Genomic DNA, 16878 nt, shown 5'->3' with positions numbered 1-16878 from the left:
TAACAATGCAATAGTATTGAACTGGCACAATGCATTTTATGAAGATGGTGGCGGTGCTGGTCACACATGCATGATGGGAGATGTGGGTATTTTATAGCATGCTGTTTTTATCTTAGTGGTGAAGGGTAGAATGTTTTATCCATGTCCTTCTGCCATATCAAAGGAATTGATCCAAATTTGCATTATTATATCACAGAGGCATACGCATGAAGACTCCAGACGCATGAGTGTGCGTCATCTGAGCGGCAACGCTTCACCTCCTCGTAGCCCCCGCAGGCATTCTGTTAGCATTATGCAGAACAGAGATGAGCTTGAGAATGTAATGATGTCTCAATAATGCAGATATGTTTGATGTGGTTTTTCACATTTCATTTTAACACTACTTAAGTTAAATGCACAGTAACCTGAAATTGTGATTGTTTTATAGCACTGTTCTTTAGAGAGAATAATATTTTCTTTGGTTGTGGTTTTTTTCACAAAGCCTTCAAGATTGAAAAGGTGTTGGGGTTGTGATTATTGTGACTTCTGCCCTCTGAAAAAAGACCTAGAAAGCTTCAACTTGTTTAAAGTCCATACCTCTTGTTACTAATAAACTACAGATTTATAAGATATGTGTATTAATCACTTATCATGATTTAAACATGGACATCTTTTAATACATACTTGGGTATATATGTGAGCCTTGCTTTGTCACTTCTGTCACCTGGCTTGTTAAAAAAAGTGTTGTTTTTCTGTCACTTGTTTCACCACTTAACAATAAAATCACTATAAGAAAGATACTTTTAACAGTTGCCGAGCCTGCTGTCATGAGATAATATTCATTTAGAGGATCCTGATGAGGTTTATTGTTTTCTCTGTAATCATTCCTGAGAATAATTTATTTTAATAAATTAAAATGAAATAAAAGAGAGTTTAACTTAATGGCATGAACTTGTTTTTATTTTGTGTAAGTACAAGAAGATTTATTTTTAATATGTTTTCTTCTCTGTGTTCCAGAGAAACTTATCAGATTCCAAGTTTTCTGTGCTGTCAATTCAGTCTCCCAGGGGTAGTCCTAGCAAATATACACGAAGTAGTAGTCAAATTGAAACTGAGGAGAAAGTCCAGAAAATAACTTTTTATGATGGCAAAGATCAGTGGAGTGGTAGGTATACATCCAATTACACTGGAGAGACTGTACAAGATATTTCCTTATTAAATCTTAGGTTAGTGTGTGTGTGTGTGTGTGCGCGCGCATGTGCAGGTGTGCATGCATGCGTGCGTGTTATGGAGGCATCTCACATTGTTCAAATGTTGACTTCTATTTGGTACATTTGCTGAAAAAGTACATTTTTACATGCTGAAGTAAACTCTGAGGTTCTTTCATTTAATTGTTATTAATTTTTTTTCAGATTTGAAGAAAGCAGAATCTTTAGAGACAGATTTACGTCAGCACTCAGATTTTGACGCTGCCTGTTCTAAGGCTGGAGTTAAACCCCCTGTGAAACAGGTGCCACCTCTCTCTCTCTCTCTCTCTCTCTCTCTCTCTCTCTCTCTCTCTCTCTCTTCATTGTTTATTGTCTAAATATTAACACAAGAAATTTAATAGTTGAATGTACCATATTAATGATTACATTTTATTAAGCACCGAATTGGTATTGAAAAAGTTTGTCTTAGTGAAGACTGGATATTAATTTTTTTCAAAAAGAACATGGTTATTTTCCACTTCATGTGAACTAAATTGATAATAATTGCCTTCTCCTTTTCCCTCAAGAAATTTTATAATAAAATAAATTAAAATAAACTTAAATCATGTTAGGTCTTTAAAAAAATATAAAGTGTAATTATTGGACATTTATGGTGTATGAAATTTATGAGTATTTACATTAAGTTATATGTCCTTCAGGTCTCAGATGAGGCATTGGGTAGCTCAAAGCAGAGAACTGTCAAGAAAACGGTGAACATTCAGGAGGAGGCCAACATCACCACCAACTCCCAGGAGCTGACAGAGGAGTACATCATCAGCTGTGCCATGCAGGACTTGGCCAGTGATAAACTCTTTGGGCTGGAGGTAATGATTTGGGGAATTTGGCCCATATTCTCAAAGGTTAATGACAATCCGTAACTATTTGTATGAATTTGTAGCTTTGCACAATTTGTAGCTTTGCACTTATGTGGTATTCACAAATCTTTGGGCTTACAAAGGGTTTTAACCTTCTGGAAATGCGTAAAGGTTTCACCCATGAAAAATCTGATTTGCATGAAAGAAAAAAATGTTTTGATTAAAAAGAGATCCAGAACTAATTAAGGTAGGTTAGAAACCTAGTGAGTGAATTTGTGGCTGTGTAGCACAGTAGAAGCAATTGGCTTATAGAGTTGCAACTTAACATGAAAAATTGTATATGATTCTAACGGGATATTTACTCTCTTGTCCTGGCAGTTGCTTTTTATTTCTTCCTTTATCTTTTTTGAATGGGTTATATATAACCTATGATGATGTGTCTATTTGATTTTTCACTTCAGGATAAGTCTCTGTTGGAAGGCAAGCTGATACTAAGGTACCATGAAGCTGGGACAGTGTTAGTGAAACAAGGAGACCAGGTAACACAGCCAGGCCAACTGTATGGATTATGATAAGCTACATCCTCAGTTGCACTTTCGTGGTTGAATCAGCGTTTACAGTTAATAACAGACAAATTCTGATACTGTTTATATTTCATGACTGAATCAAAGTGTCTGTTTTCAACCAACATTAAGCATTTCAGCTATCCATTAAAATTATATTTGCATGCTTTTATGTAAAGAACAGTTTTCTAAAAAAAGGCTAAAACTGATTGGATGTAATTTAATCCAGATAGTTCCAATTTTTTTATGCTTTGTTAGTATTCGTCTTGTCAGAAATATAAAAAGTTTTTTCATAAAATGTTTTTAGGATGCCACATTGATGTTTGTTGTAACAGGATCTTTGCAAGTTATTCAACAGGTGGTTGGCAAGGAAACAGAAGAGGTAGGTTGACCTAACACAACATACAACATTTCATTGGTGAACAGTGTGTCCCAGACACTGTCCAGGTTACTCACACACTGGTCCACAAGTGCCTGAGAACTTACATGTACTAGTTCAAGGTAGAAACACTGCACAGTAACTGTAGGAATTCACAAAATATGTTGACTGGTCTTGGGGATTTGGTATGGGGCCAGTGGTTAATATCACAGACTGTGTGAAAATAATCAGGGCACAAACATGCACTGTGATGCCAACACATACACGTGTGCATGCATGCACAGACACCCCCTTGTGCACGCACGCACATGTGAGAAACAGAGAGGCAATCATCTTATGAATAAGTGTTACATATGAAATTTTCAGAACAAAGACTATTTTGGAAATGGACTACTATTTCTTGTTATATTTAACTAGCTTTAAGCCCAGTTAAATTTCTACATCGTACTGTTATATTTCAGATGCCTTTGTTCGTTGCTAGCTCTGTACCCAGTTAATTACTGTACTCTGTAGTGATATTTCTCTCTCCATTCATTGCCAGGACCCTCTGTTCAATAACTATACTCTGTTGTTATAATTCAGACATCTCTGTTCATTGCCCACCCAGGGGAAGTGGTGGGAACATTGGCAGTGCTGACTGGAGAACCCTCCTTCTTCACCATCAGAGCCAGGACAGACTCCAGGGTGGTCTACATAGACAAGAATGAGTTCTATGGGTAAACACTTCTCATATGATATATTTTAGGTGTATATGAGACTCTGGTATTCTAAATACTCCTGAAAGATGCTTTGCCTTAGATGTTGCTTGTTAAATTGGTGAATGTGGCTCAGCTTGTAAAATAGAATTTTGAAATTTGTAGATTTACAGAAATGCTCTGGTACCATAAGTATCCAATTCTGCAATAAATAAAATGGTTTTGTATCTTGAATTGACAAAAGACTTCATATGAGCATATTTTTCTGGAATGATCATCATGTGGTCTACTCTGTTTGGGTTACTTAAACAAGCTGGTAATCCTGTCGGGTTTCCATAATGTGAACTGTTTGTGAGTTTCCATTCAGACAGCTGATCGTGTACATAACATGTTCTCTTTCCAGCATCATGCGCGAACACCCAAAGATAGTACTAAATGTGGCTCACACGTTTGTGCGTCGCATGTCTCCATTTGTGCGACAAATTGACTTTGCTTTGGACTGGGAGCAGATTGAGGCAGGCAGAGCGCTCTATAAGTGAGTAGATAGCTATAGGGTATAAGATAGATAGCTATAGGGTATAATACTGAGGAATGTGACTCAGTTTAGCACTAAGGCTGTGTTCACATGAAAAATCTATTTTCTAAAAATCTAAAAATCTAGATGCCGCAAATAGATATTTAGATTTTTAAAAAATAGATTTTCATGTGAATGCAGCCTAAGTGTGTGCTTCATGCCAAATATGTAATGTGGTCAGACATCACAGATGTAATTATTTTTTCAACAACTCATTAAGGAGAATTTTTTTAAAGGAGGACGGATAATATGTATTAGAACCTTTGTGTTTAAGAACATGAACTTTTGTCTGACATTTCTAAGGATGTAATGGCCGACTTATTCATTACTTATAAAGCAGAAAATAATTAAATTTCATGAATATGACAGAATAAGAAGTAATGGATTGAAATATAGAAATATATCAAGTGACTGTATAAAATATAAGAAATGATATCATAATTTATCATGCTACAGAAAAAATAAACATCTGAACTGTTTATTTTGCAGGCAAAATGATCCATCTGAATCTCTCTACATCATACTAAATGGTCGTCTGCGTCAGGTCCTGACAACCTTGAGTGGTAAACGAGAACTGGTGGGTGAATACGGGAGAGGAGAGCTGATAGGGATAGTGGAAGTTCTCACACAGACTGAGAGGGCTACAACCAGTATTGCTGTAAGGTGAGTGTATCTTGGGTCATTTTTCTTGTACATTCTCTTTGTCATTGGTGTTGGTAGGGTTAAAGTAAAGGAAACAAGTTTGTAAACAGTCCCTAAATTAAATCCCCTGAACTGGGACAAGACTATTTGACATGAAAGTCAGTTAAAAATTTGAAAGCACACTGTTTAATTGAAACCATTTAGCTTTATTTTGTCAATGCAAGCATGTCTATCAAATTGTTTTCTTGTGGGCTTTATGTGACATATTTGGGCTGTTTTGATTTTACAGAGACACAGAGTTAGCCAAAATTCCTGCCGAATTGCTCAACTTAATCAAGAGGAAATATCCTCAGATTGTCACTCGCCTTATTCACCTCCTGGGGCAGAGGATTCTGGGAAGTTTAGAGCACAAAGAGACAGCCATGACACTTTCTGGTACATATTGAAAGTGATCTATAATTATCTTATTTTTGTTTTGATTAAAGATTCTTTCAATGAAAACTATACATCAGCAGTTACTGTTTATTGTTGGTTTTACTGTTTGTGTAAATAGTTATGAAGTCATCTGTTCTTTCTACTGAAATGTTCTATTTAACTGCCCAACTCATTTAATTTTAATAAAAAGGGGTAAATTGACTACAAGTATGCAAAATGCAATATTCTGAAAATTATACAAATTGTATTTTTCCTCTGATGCTGTGCCATTATGAAGTACAGAAACACACACACACATGCATATACATATAAATTTCCAGTACTTTCTGCTTCAAATAAATTCAGACTTGATATTATTTAACCTATGATATATTGTAAAACCATTCCAGAACATCCCAATGTAGACCAGAGGCCAATAGGTGCCAACCTGAACACTGTGGCAGTGCTGCCTGTCACTGATGATGTTCCACTTGAGACATTCACTATAGAACTACAACATGCCCTTGGTGCAATAGGTATAGAGAGCATTGGTTACTTACTGTTTTATTTTTTATAGCTCATTGATAATTGTGTGCAGAAGGGTTCTGTATAAATGTTCATCAAATTCTTGTTTACAGAAAAAATTGAATGATCATTTGATGCGTGTTAATGAGAGCAGCCAGTCCATAGCATGTTTAATGTTGTTTTGATTCTGTTTTTAAATCATTATTTTGTGATAAAAAAACTTAAATCTGTTTCCTGAATTCCTCAAAGCTTTTTGACATATCTTTTCCACAGTATGTAAGATATATTTGAAAAATACCTTTTTAAGCAGAATTATGAAATACAAAGTTTGTACCCATATGTTTCAGGGCCCACTTTACGTCTGACCAGTGATGTTATTGTTCAAAGACTGGGTGCTGGGGCTTTAGACAGGTAACATGCTTTTACATCATCTCACCATGTGTATGTTAGTGAGATTTAAGCCTTGGAAACATAAATAGATCTATTGATAAACTATAAAAAATATGTAATGAAGGTTTTTTAAAATGACTTTGCAGAAAAGAAGACCAAAATGTTTTTTTGAGGTATATAAAAGTGAAAGTTGTCAAAGATTTGTAGCCAGCTTATAAGTGAGCCTTATGATATTTTGTTTGACCTCAAATAAAAAGGTGAAATTGGGTTTTAGAGAATAGGTATTGAAAAAAAAAAAAAGGGGACCTTTTTACTTTTTATGCTGTAATTAATACCTACCAACAGCTCATTCTATTTACCTTCAAAATCATTTCATACTCCAGCGTGAGTGAGTACCGCCTGTCCAGCTGGCTGGGGCAGCAGGAGGACTTACATAGGATGGTGTTATATCAGTGTGACAAGACACTGACCCCCTGGACACAGAGGTGCATACGCCAGGCTGACTGCATATTTATTGTCACACTGGCTGAAAGTGAACCCACTGTGGGGAAGGTGAGTATCATATAGCATTGTGTTCTGGCTCATCCACTGTCACACATGAAGCATTCTTTGCTGTCGCTTTAGCCATAGTAAATTCATCCTTGAATATTTTGGGAGTTGTGTACTGAGGATTTCATACCTACATAGACATGTAAACTTATATAGATAGGTAGACTGGTAAAAGAAGTTCTCCTTTTTCTTTTTTTGTTAAGTTTTTAAAAAATTTGCTGTTGGAACATGGAGAGAAGAGAAGAGAGAACCTTTGCAAAACAAAATTTACCTATATATTCTTCTTATACCTTAGCTTGAGAAACAACTAGAAAACATGTCTGTGAGGGCTCAGAGGGAGATGATCTTGTTGTACAGTGAGGACAGCGGGAAGCCTCAGCGTACAGCCGAGTGGTTGAACCCCAGGGGCTGGTGTAGCTCTGTATTCCATGTCAGGTGTCCAGGCAGAGTATTCACTTACAGTAGGAAAACACCTGAGCAGATTGTGAGTACACTTTGATGTGATACATTTGATTCTGCAGATTACTTTTTATGTACAGACACAGATGTGTCTGTACATATAGCCATCATCTGCGTCTGTCGTCGTCGCCGTCGTGCACTTTCACCGATAACACGATAAGTGAAGAACCGTTTTATCTTTTGGCTTGAAACCTGCAGAACTGATGAATATTCATGATACGCAGGTCAAGTTCGAAAATCAGCATGAATGGGTGACTTATAGGGAAGTTATGCTGTTTTTTCACTATTTTCAGCATATATGCAGCACCGATAACACAATAAGTGGAAAACCATTTTACTTTTTGGCTTGAAACTTACAAAACTGATAAATATTCATAATTCGCAGGTCAAGTTCGAAAATCAGCATGATCGGGCCATTTTTAGGGGAGTTATGCTGTTTTTTCACTTTTTTGAACATATATGCAACACTGATAACACAATATAAGAAAAACAGATAGGACAATTGTCATTATACTTACAGGAGTGGTCAATCTTACTAAAACGCAGGTTGATTTCGAAAATCAGCATAAACGGGCCATTATTTTAGAAGTTATGCTGTTTTTTCACATTTTCTCAGATTCAATTCTTAAGCATGTTAACAGTCTCATTATTTAACTAATAAGATATGTAAAAGTGTTAGTTTGATATTGCCTGCATCTTTACAAAATTGTTAGTTGATTATGTAAAAATGATGGTAAACTTGATATCGTGTATTGTGTAATAAAGTGTCAAAAATGGAAATAAACTCATATCATTGCAGTTTGTTAGATTCAATCATCCATTATGTTCAGAATCTCAGAATGGAGGAAATTGGACATTTAACACTGCTCTATTGATATTTTTCCCATCTCATCAATTTTCTTAGTTGGTCATATAAAAATGGCAGTAAACTGTTTATTTTGTTTTATGTTAAAAAAGTGTTAAAATGAAAATAAACCCATTTCAGAACAGTGCTGTCTTGTTTATATTTTGGCATTTTTAAGATGTGACTTTGAAGTTCCATGAGCCTGCAGACCTTTGCTAGTCACATTTTCTGAATGTCCATGTTACTAATATTCCATTATTAAAAATTGATGGTCGTTATGCTGTTAAACATTATGTAATGTTGCATCAAAATATGAAGAAACCCCTATTTTGGGCACTGCTCCCATGATGACCATTTAAGGAAAATCATGTCACTTACTGTTTTCAAACTTACAGGAAAGAAATATGGGTCTAAATTACAGCTTTAGTAGGCAATGCAGCCTGTTTGGTAATTTTTTTCTGGCAATTAAACAGTTTTTTGTGAAAATTTATTTTTCACTTATTGGCATTTTCAAGGTGTGACTTTGAAGTTCCATGATCCTGAAGACCTTTGCTTGTCACGTTTTCTGAATGTTCATGTTACTAATATTCTATTATTAAAAAATTGATGGTCATTATGCTGTTAAGCATTATGTAATGTTGCATCAAAATAGAAGAAAACACAATTTTTGGTGCCGCTGCCATGATGACCATTATGAGAAAAATGTGTTACTTATGACTGTCAAACCTTTAAAAAAGAAACACTGGACTAAAATGCAGCCTGACTTGGAAAAGCAGTCTAATTGGCTTCTTTTTCTGGAAGTTATACATTTGAGTGAAATATTCATTATCTTTTTGGCATATTCATTGTGGGACTCGGAGCTCCCATGGACATGAAGGCGAATGGTAATCAAATTTTCTACATGTCCATGCTATTTATAGTCAATAATCAAAAATTGTTGATAATTATTCTACAATTTATTATGTAATGTTACATCAAAATTGACAACAATCTTTTTGCACTGCTACTGCAAACATTATGAAAAGAAAACTGTGTTACTTATTATTATTTTTAACTTCCAAGTATGATTTTAAGGATTGGCATGCAGTTCAAATTAGAAAGCCAGGTCAATTGGGTTATCATTTATTATTGAATTTATGCAATTTTGTGTGAAATTTTCATTTTTCTCATTCTGGCACTTTCTAAGTATAAACTTGAACTCTGATGGGCCTGAAGCCTTATGCTTTTACTTTCGTTGGTGTTACCTGTTGTGCAAAATTAAAATTTGATGTTGACTTTGCACTTAAACATAATGTATTATTGCATCAGAATTGGTAGTCTCCTATTTTGTGCATTATTGTTTTGTGCTTTTCTTAAGTTGTGACTTATGGGCCTGAAAGACCTTTGAGAGGGTCAGTCTGTAAATTTCCCTTGGGTATCACTTAGCTAATTTCAGTGTTATAAAGTAATTTGCCTAATTAATCGGCCATTAAATGAGATTACATAAAGCACACTTGTTGATATTTCCCTGTAAACTCCCATAGGTTAAGCTCTCTGCTAGATTAATAATAAGGAAGCAGTGATAATTATGCAGGTGAATTTTGTTTAATATTGCAAATAAGTTTTTTATATATATATATATATATATATATATATATATATATATATATATATATATATATATATATATATATATATAATCAAAGATTAAAAGTTTGAATAGCAGCTTCATTGGAATTATATTTACCTCTGCCAAGGAGGTTATATTTTCACCCCTGTTTGTCATCAACATAACTCAAAAAGTTATGGACCGATTTTGCTGAAATTTTCAGGAACTGTCAGAAGTGGGCCAAAGAGGACAATAATCAATAATAATCAACAATTGCTACCTTGGCAGAGGTCTGCACTCTCGGAGCGCTTTTCTAGTTTTGTTATGTTTTCCTTTATAATTTTTTCTCAAACACTTGCATTTGTGACTTTTAACTCTCATCCGCCTGAGGCTCTGACATTTCTGTATTTCCACATAAGCAGTTGTATTGTTTTTTATGTCTTTAAACATTATGTTACTTATGTAATATTATTTTATGCACTGTCATCATTTTTATGTACAGACACAGATGTGTCTGTACATATAGCCATCATCTGCGTCTGTCGTCGCCGTCGTCGCCGTCGTTGCTGTCGCCGTCGCCGTCGCCGTCGCCGTGCACTTTTACCGATAACACGATAAGTGGAAAACCATTTTGCCTTTTGCTTTGAAACTTGCAGAACTGATGAATATTCATAATACGCAGGTCAAGTTCGAAAATCAGCATGATCGGGTCACTCTTAGGGAATTTATGCTGTTTTTTCACTTTTTTCAACATATATGCAGCACCGATAACACGATAAGTGGAAAACCATTGTACCTTTTGGCTTGAAACTTACAGAACTGATGAATATTCATAATACGCAGGTCGAGTTCGAAAATCAGCATGATCGGGTCACTTATAGGGAATTTATGCTGTTTTTTCACTTTTTTCAGCATATATGCAGCACCGATAACACAATAAGTGGAAAACCATTTTACCTTTTGGCTTGAAACTTACAGAACTGATGAATATACATAATACGCAGGTCAAGTTCGAAAATCGGCGTGATTGGGTCATTTTTAGTGAATTTAGGCTTTTTTTTCTCTTTTTTCAGCATATATGCAGCACGGATAACACCATAAATGGAAAACCATTTGACCTTTTGGCTTGAAACCTACAGAACTGATGAATATTCATAATACGCAGGTCAAGTTCGAAAATCAGCATGATTGGGTCATTTTTAGTGAATTTAGGCTATTTTTTCACTTTTTTCAGTATATATGCAACACTGATAACACAATATAAGAAAAACAGATTGGCCAATTGTCATTATACTCACAGGAGGGGCCAATCTTACTAAAACGCAGGTTGAGTTTGAAAATCAGCGTAATCAGTCCATTATTTTAAAAGGTAATGCTGTTTTTTCACATTTCCTCACATTCAATTCTTAGGCATGTTAACAGTCTCATTATTGAACTAATAAGATACGTAAATGTGTTTGTTTGGCATTTCCTGCATCTTTACAACATTGTTAGTTGATTTTGTAAAAATGATGGTAAACTTGTTATCATGTATTGTGTAATAAAGTGTCAAAAATGGAAATAAACTCATATCATTGCAGTTTGTCAGATGTATTCATCCACTATGTTCAGAATCTCAGAATGGAGGAAGTTGGACATTTAAAACTGTTCTATTGATACTTTTCCCATCTCATCAATTTTCTTCATTGGTCATATAAAAATGGCAGTAAACTGTTTATGTTGTTTTATGTTTAAAAAGTGTTAAAAATGGAAATAAACCCATTTCAGAACAGTGCTGTATTGTTTACATTTTGGCATTTTCAATATGTGACTTTGAAGTTCCATGGGCCTGAAGGCTTTTGCTAGTCACATTTTCTGAATAACCATGATACTAATATTTTATAATTAAAAATTGATGGTCATTATGCAGTAAAACATTATGTAATATTGCATGAAAATTTTAAGAAACCCCTATTTTGGGCACTGCTCCCATGATGACCATTTAAGGAAAATCATGTCACTTACTGTTCTCAAACTTACAGGAAAGAAACATGGGACTAAAATACAGCTCCAGTAGGCAATGCAGTCTGTTTGGTAAATTTTTCTGGCAATTAAACAGTTTTTTGTGAAAATTTAATTTTTCACTTATTGGCATTTTCAAGGTGTGACTTTGAAGTTCCATGATCCTGAAGACCTTTGCTTGTCACATTTCCTGAATATCCATGATACTAATATTTTATAATTAAAAATTGATGGTCATTATGCTGTTAAACATTATGTAATGTTGCATCAAAATTTGAAGAAACCCCTATTTTGGGCACTGCTCCCATGATGACCATTTAACAAAAGTCATGTTAATTACTGTTCTCAAACTTACAGGAAAGAAACGTGGGTCTAAAATACAGCTTCAGTAGGCAATGCAGTCTGTTTGGTAAATTTTTCTGGCAATTAAACAGTTTTTTGTGAAAATTTAATTTTTCACATATTGGCATTTCCAAGGTGTGACTTAGAACCTCCACGGGCTTGAAGACCCGTGCTAGTCACATTTTGTGAAAATCCATGACACTTATATTTTATTATTAAAAATCGATGGTCATTATGCTGTTAAGCATTATGTAATGTTGCATCAAAATAGAAGAAAACAATTTTTGGTGCTGCTGCCTTGATGACCATTATGGAAAAACCGTGTTACTTATAACTGTCAAACTTTCAAAAAAGAAACACAGGACTAAAATGCAGCCTGAGTTAGAAAAGCAGTCTAATTGGCTTCTTTTTCTGGAAGCTATACATTTTAGTGTTATATTCATTATCTTTTTTGGCATATTCATTGTGGGACTCGGAGCTCCCATGGACATGAAGCCAAATGGTAATCATATTTTCTACATGTCCATCCTATTTATAGTCAATAAACAAAAATTGATGATAATTATTCTCTAATTTATTATGTAATGTTACATCAAAATTGACAATCTTTTTGCACTGCTACTGCAAACATTATGAAAAGAAAACTGTGCTACTTATTATAATTTTAAACTTACAAGTACGATTTTTAGGATTGGCCTTCAGCTCATGAGAAAACCAGCTCTATTGGATTATCATGTTTATTGTATTTATGCATTTTTTGTGAAATTTTCATTTTTCTCATTCTGGCACTTTCTAAGTATAAACTTGAACTCTGATGGGCCTGAAGCCTTATGCTTTTACTTTCGTCTGTGTTACCTGTTGTGCATAAGTTGATGTTGACATAATGTATTATTGCATCAGGATTGGTAGTCTCCTATTTTGGGCATTATGGTTTTGTGCTTTTCTTAAGGTGTGACTTATGGGCCTGAAGACCTTTGAGTGGGTCAGTCTGTAAATTACCCTTGGGTATCACTAGATTAATTTCAGAGTTATAAAGTCATTTGCTTTAATAGGCCATTAAATGAGATTACGTAAAGCACACTTGTTGATATTTCCCTGTAAACTCCCAAAGGTAAAGCTCTCTGCTAGATTAATAATAAGGAAGCAGTGATAATTATGCAGGTAAATTTTGTTTAATATTGCAAATAAGTTTTTTATTTATATATATATGTATATATATATCAAACTGGAAGATTAAAAGTTTGAATAGCAGCTTCATTGGAATTATATTTACCTCAAGCTCTGCCAAGGAGGTTATATTTTCACCCCTGTTTGTCTGTCATCCACATAACACAAAAAGTTATGGACTGATTTTGCAGAAATTTTCAGGAACTGTCGGAAGTGGGCCAAAGAGGACAATGATTAATTTTTGGTGGTGGTCCGGATCAATAATCAATCAATTATCAATAATAATCAACAATTGCTGCCTTGGCAGAGGTCTGCACTCTCAAAGTGCTTTTCTAGTTTTGTTGTTTTCCTTTATAATTTTTTCTCAAACACTTGCATTTGTGACTTTTAGCCCCAGGCAGGCTCTCATCTGCCTGGGGCTCTGCACATTTTCTGTATTTCTACATAAGCAGTTGTATTGTTTTTTATGTCTTTAAACATTATGTAATATTATTTTATGCACTGTCATCATTTTTCAAATATTGAGACTTTCATAATGTGAATTTGAACTCTCATGGTCCTGAAACTGTAATCTTATTGAAGGGGTGGATTGAGACCATCTTCTGGGTCTTCCGGAAGACAGTCAGGTTATTAAGTTTATATTGACTGGTATCTATTTTTTTCTGTTGGAAGACCATCAAAATGGAGGATGGATCAACATAGATTCGTAATACTGTCAGAAAATATCTCTGGGTCCGCTCCTGTTATTGACCATGTTACCTGTTGTGCAAGATTAAAATTCAGTGTTGACTGACAGTGCTATTATAAGCATTATTTATTATTGCATCAAAATTGACAAAATGACCTTTTTTTGCATCTTTATTTTCTGTTTTTTGTCTGTACATTTGACAGCTTTGCTGCCTTGTTCAAATATTGAGACTTTCATCATGTGAATTTAAACTCATGGTCCTAAAACTGTAATCTTATTGAAAGGGTAGATTGAGACCATCTTCTGGGTCTTCCGGAAGACAGTCAGGTTATTAAGTTTATATTGCCTGGTATCTATTTTTTCTTCTGTTGGAAGACCATCAAAATGGAGGATGGATCAAAATAGATACTTTGGAATACTGTCAGAAAATATCTCTGGGTCCGCTCATGTTATTGACCATTTTACCTGTTGTGCATGATTAAAATTCAGTGTTGACTGACAGTGCTATTATAAGCATTATTTATTATTGCATCAAAATTGACAAAATGACCTATTTTGCATCTTTATTTTCTGTTTTTTGTCTGTACATTTGACAGCTTTGCTGCCTTGTTTTCGGTTTGTGGTTTTATGATGCAGAAGTTGATCCAAAAGCTTTGAAGAGTGCTTTGGATTATGCCATAGGTAATATTAATGTCAGTAACCAGAAAGAAAAATAATAAATAAAGAAAAAGAGTATATTTTATATAAATGAAATAGGAGTTTCTAAAATCACTTGTGAACAGGAGGCAGTGATTGTTTGTCTATTAGAACACTTACATTTTACAATGGCATCATTAAATTTTTTTATATGGTGACAATTTTGATTAAATACATCATTCTGTCAATCATGTGCTATCTTCGTAATTGAATATGTCATTGTTTCTTTTTACTTTAAGATGCAAAAATATGACAAGATCTTCCAAACAGAACCTGATCGACATTCAGACTTCTCTCGTCTCGCCCGCTTCCTGACCGGCACCTCCATAGGCCTGGTACTGGGGGGTGGAGGGGCCAGGTATGTTTTGAACACCGGTGGTGATTACTGGGATTAGAATGTTTTGATATTAAAATTTTATTTTAAATTTAGTTCATATTTAAGAGATCAAAAATTTTAACATCAGAAAATTAAGAATTAAAAGATGTTTTTGTAATTATATAATGCATTGATTTATTTATGTTTAAAAAAATTCTCTCAGATACATATTTTTTCTGTTAAAATCAAAGGACAAGCTTGAATAAGACAAATTTTGCCTGTCTGAAATTATCAAGTTGAACATAATTTTACTACTTGTACAATCACCAAATGTGCTTTACAGACATCAGTGCTTCCCAAAACTTGATGATATATGAATATGTTTAGGGTTAATGGAATGTTTTTTTTTTCTCACTGGTGCATTTCTCCTTCAGGTATGACACATTTAATACATTTAAGAAAATAATTCTATTTTAGGGGATGTGCTCATATCGGAATGATCAAGTCAATAGTAGAAGCAGGGATACCTATAGATATTGTAGGTGGCACCAGCATCGGGGCATTCATAGGGGCCATCTGGTGTGATGAAAGGAACATTACCAGGCTAAAACAAAGGGCCAGGGAGTGGGCTATGGTAAGAATAGTCAAACTGCTGAGATTAGATGGTAGTCTCTGTACAGCATTATGCCGTGGGTGTAATCATGTATGTTATGGAAAAACCCCACCTTATTCTTTTAAAATATATTTATATAAGATGCTTTGTGGCAGTGTTCTTTTTCAGTGTTTTTACTTTGATTTTGATTTAGCATGTTTTTTGGAAAATGTATGTATATGTGTAGCACAATTTAGAATGTAGCATTTAGAAAGATAACAATGCTGTAGTGTAAGGGAGAAAAAGCACTGATTCTTTGTGTACCATATGGAGAAGTTTATCATGACGAGGAAACATCATTTTCACATGATTGATAAAATAATAAATAATCCCCTGTTGTTTTAGGAAATGAATTGTTTGTGGAAGAAGATTTTTGACCTCACCTACCCAGTGACCTCCTTCTTCACAGGCAAGTTGGAAACTTATTTGTTGGTCTTTACTGATAGCAAGTTGCAGACTTTTAGACTGGTTTCAATAAAAATATTTCTAACATAAGATGTTTTTGTATTTCAGCTAGATTAAGTCTGGTTTTCTTTAAGTTATGTTCTTAGATCCAGTAAATCACTGACTGCTATTTAGAATGTGTTTAATTGTTATCATATCACTTCTAAAGAAAAGGAACCAATTTGTCTGAATCAGTGCAGATTTAGTCATGCTTTTAAGCTCATTGAACTGTAGGCCATCACTTTCATGTCATTCCCTGATTCCATCTGAATTCGAAATTAATTTACATATTCTCATTTCAATTATGATATTTTTAGAATTGTTTATAATTCACTTTGAGTATTTTAGGTTTTGACAGAACTAGCAACAATTAAATGCTATATGTTTCTTTGGTACTACAGTACTACATTTTTTCTCTGTATACAGGTGGATCATTCAACAACAGTTTGGAAGAAGTCTTCCGAGACACTCAGATAGAAGACCTTTGGCTTCCTTACTTCTGTATTACTACTGATATTACCTCCTCTAAGATGAGGGTACATACCTCAGGTGGGTTACATAGAGTGGGTGAGTGATTTATGTGGGTGCAAGTGGGTGAAGGCACAGCCTGATATATTCTGGATGTGTTTGTTGAATATACTAGGTGGGTGCCCCTGGGTAAATGAAAAAAGACATGGCAGTTTAAAGAAAATTGTATGGTGATAATTATAATGAAAATATTGGTGAAAGTTATGTTGAAATTTGCATGCTTAATTATGTTCAGTGTTGAAGTTTAGCATTTGTTGCAATTTTTTTATCACTACCTCTGTTGGTTTAACAGTGCCTTTACTTCCAGTTCCTCCCTTCCCATCTTGATCCATTTTGAGAACAAATTGTTTGATCTAACCTATGATACCACCTACTGATATT

The 16878-nt window shown here is 34.5% G+C and overlaps 1 protein-coding gene across 5 annotated transcripts in view; it reads left to right on the top strand.

Moving 5' to 3' along the window:
- The window catches only part of LOC106151821 (patatin-like phospholipase domain-containing protein 7), a 37934-nt gene that overhangs the window by 7146 nt on the left and 13910 nt on the right, over positions 1–16878 (top strand). For 3 of the 5 annotated variants that reach the window (XM_087008568.1, XM_087008569.1, XM_087008570.1), the window contains exons 11-28: positions 197–319; positions 997–1144; positions 1392–1489; positions 1886–2050; positions 2503–2580; positions 2912–2986; positions 3566–3699; positions 4082–4213; positions 4742–4915; positions 5184–5329; positions 5719–5844; positions 6181–6244; positions 6607–6775; positions 7068–7256; positions 14797–14915; positions 15351–15507; positions 15871–15934; positions 16396–16518. In XM_087008568.1, the coding sequence (XP_086864694.1) occupies positions 197–319; positions 997–1144; positions 1392–1489; positions 1886–2050; positions 2503–2580; positions 2912–2986; positions 3566–3699; positions 4082–4213; positions 4742–4915; positions 5184–5329; positions 5719–5844; positions 6181–6244; positions 6607–6775; positions 7068–7256; positions 14797–14915; positions 15351–15507; positions 15871–15934; positions 16396–16518 (2284 nt within the window). The remainder of the gene's footprint in view (positions 1–196; positions 320–996; positions 1145–1391; positions 1490–1885; positions 2051–2502; positions 2581–2911; positions 2987–3565; positions 3700–4081; positions 4214–4741; positions 4916–5183; positions 5330–5718; positions 5845–6180; positions 6245–6606; positions 6776–7067; positions 7257–14796; positions 14916–15350; positions 15508–15870; positions 15935–16395; positions 16519–16878) is intronic. The other 2 variants (XM_087008572.1, XM_087008571.1) reach the window with 1 other exon arrangement.

This window comes from Lingula anatina, chromosome 3 (genome assembly GCF_051362555.1).
Source record: "Lingula anatina isolate TDL-2025a chromosome 3, LinAna3.0, whole genome shotgun sequence".
In the NCBI taxonomy this organism is placed as follows: domain Eukaryota; kingdom Metazoa; phylum Brachiopoda; class Lingulata; order Lingulida; family Lingulidae; genus Lingula; species Lingula anatina.
Note: the sequence above shows the minus strand (reverse complement) of the source record. Positions and strands in the feature narration are given on the sequence as shown.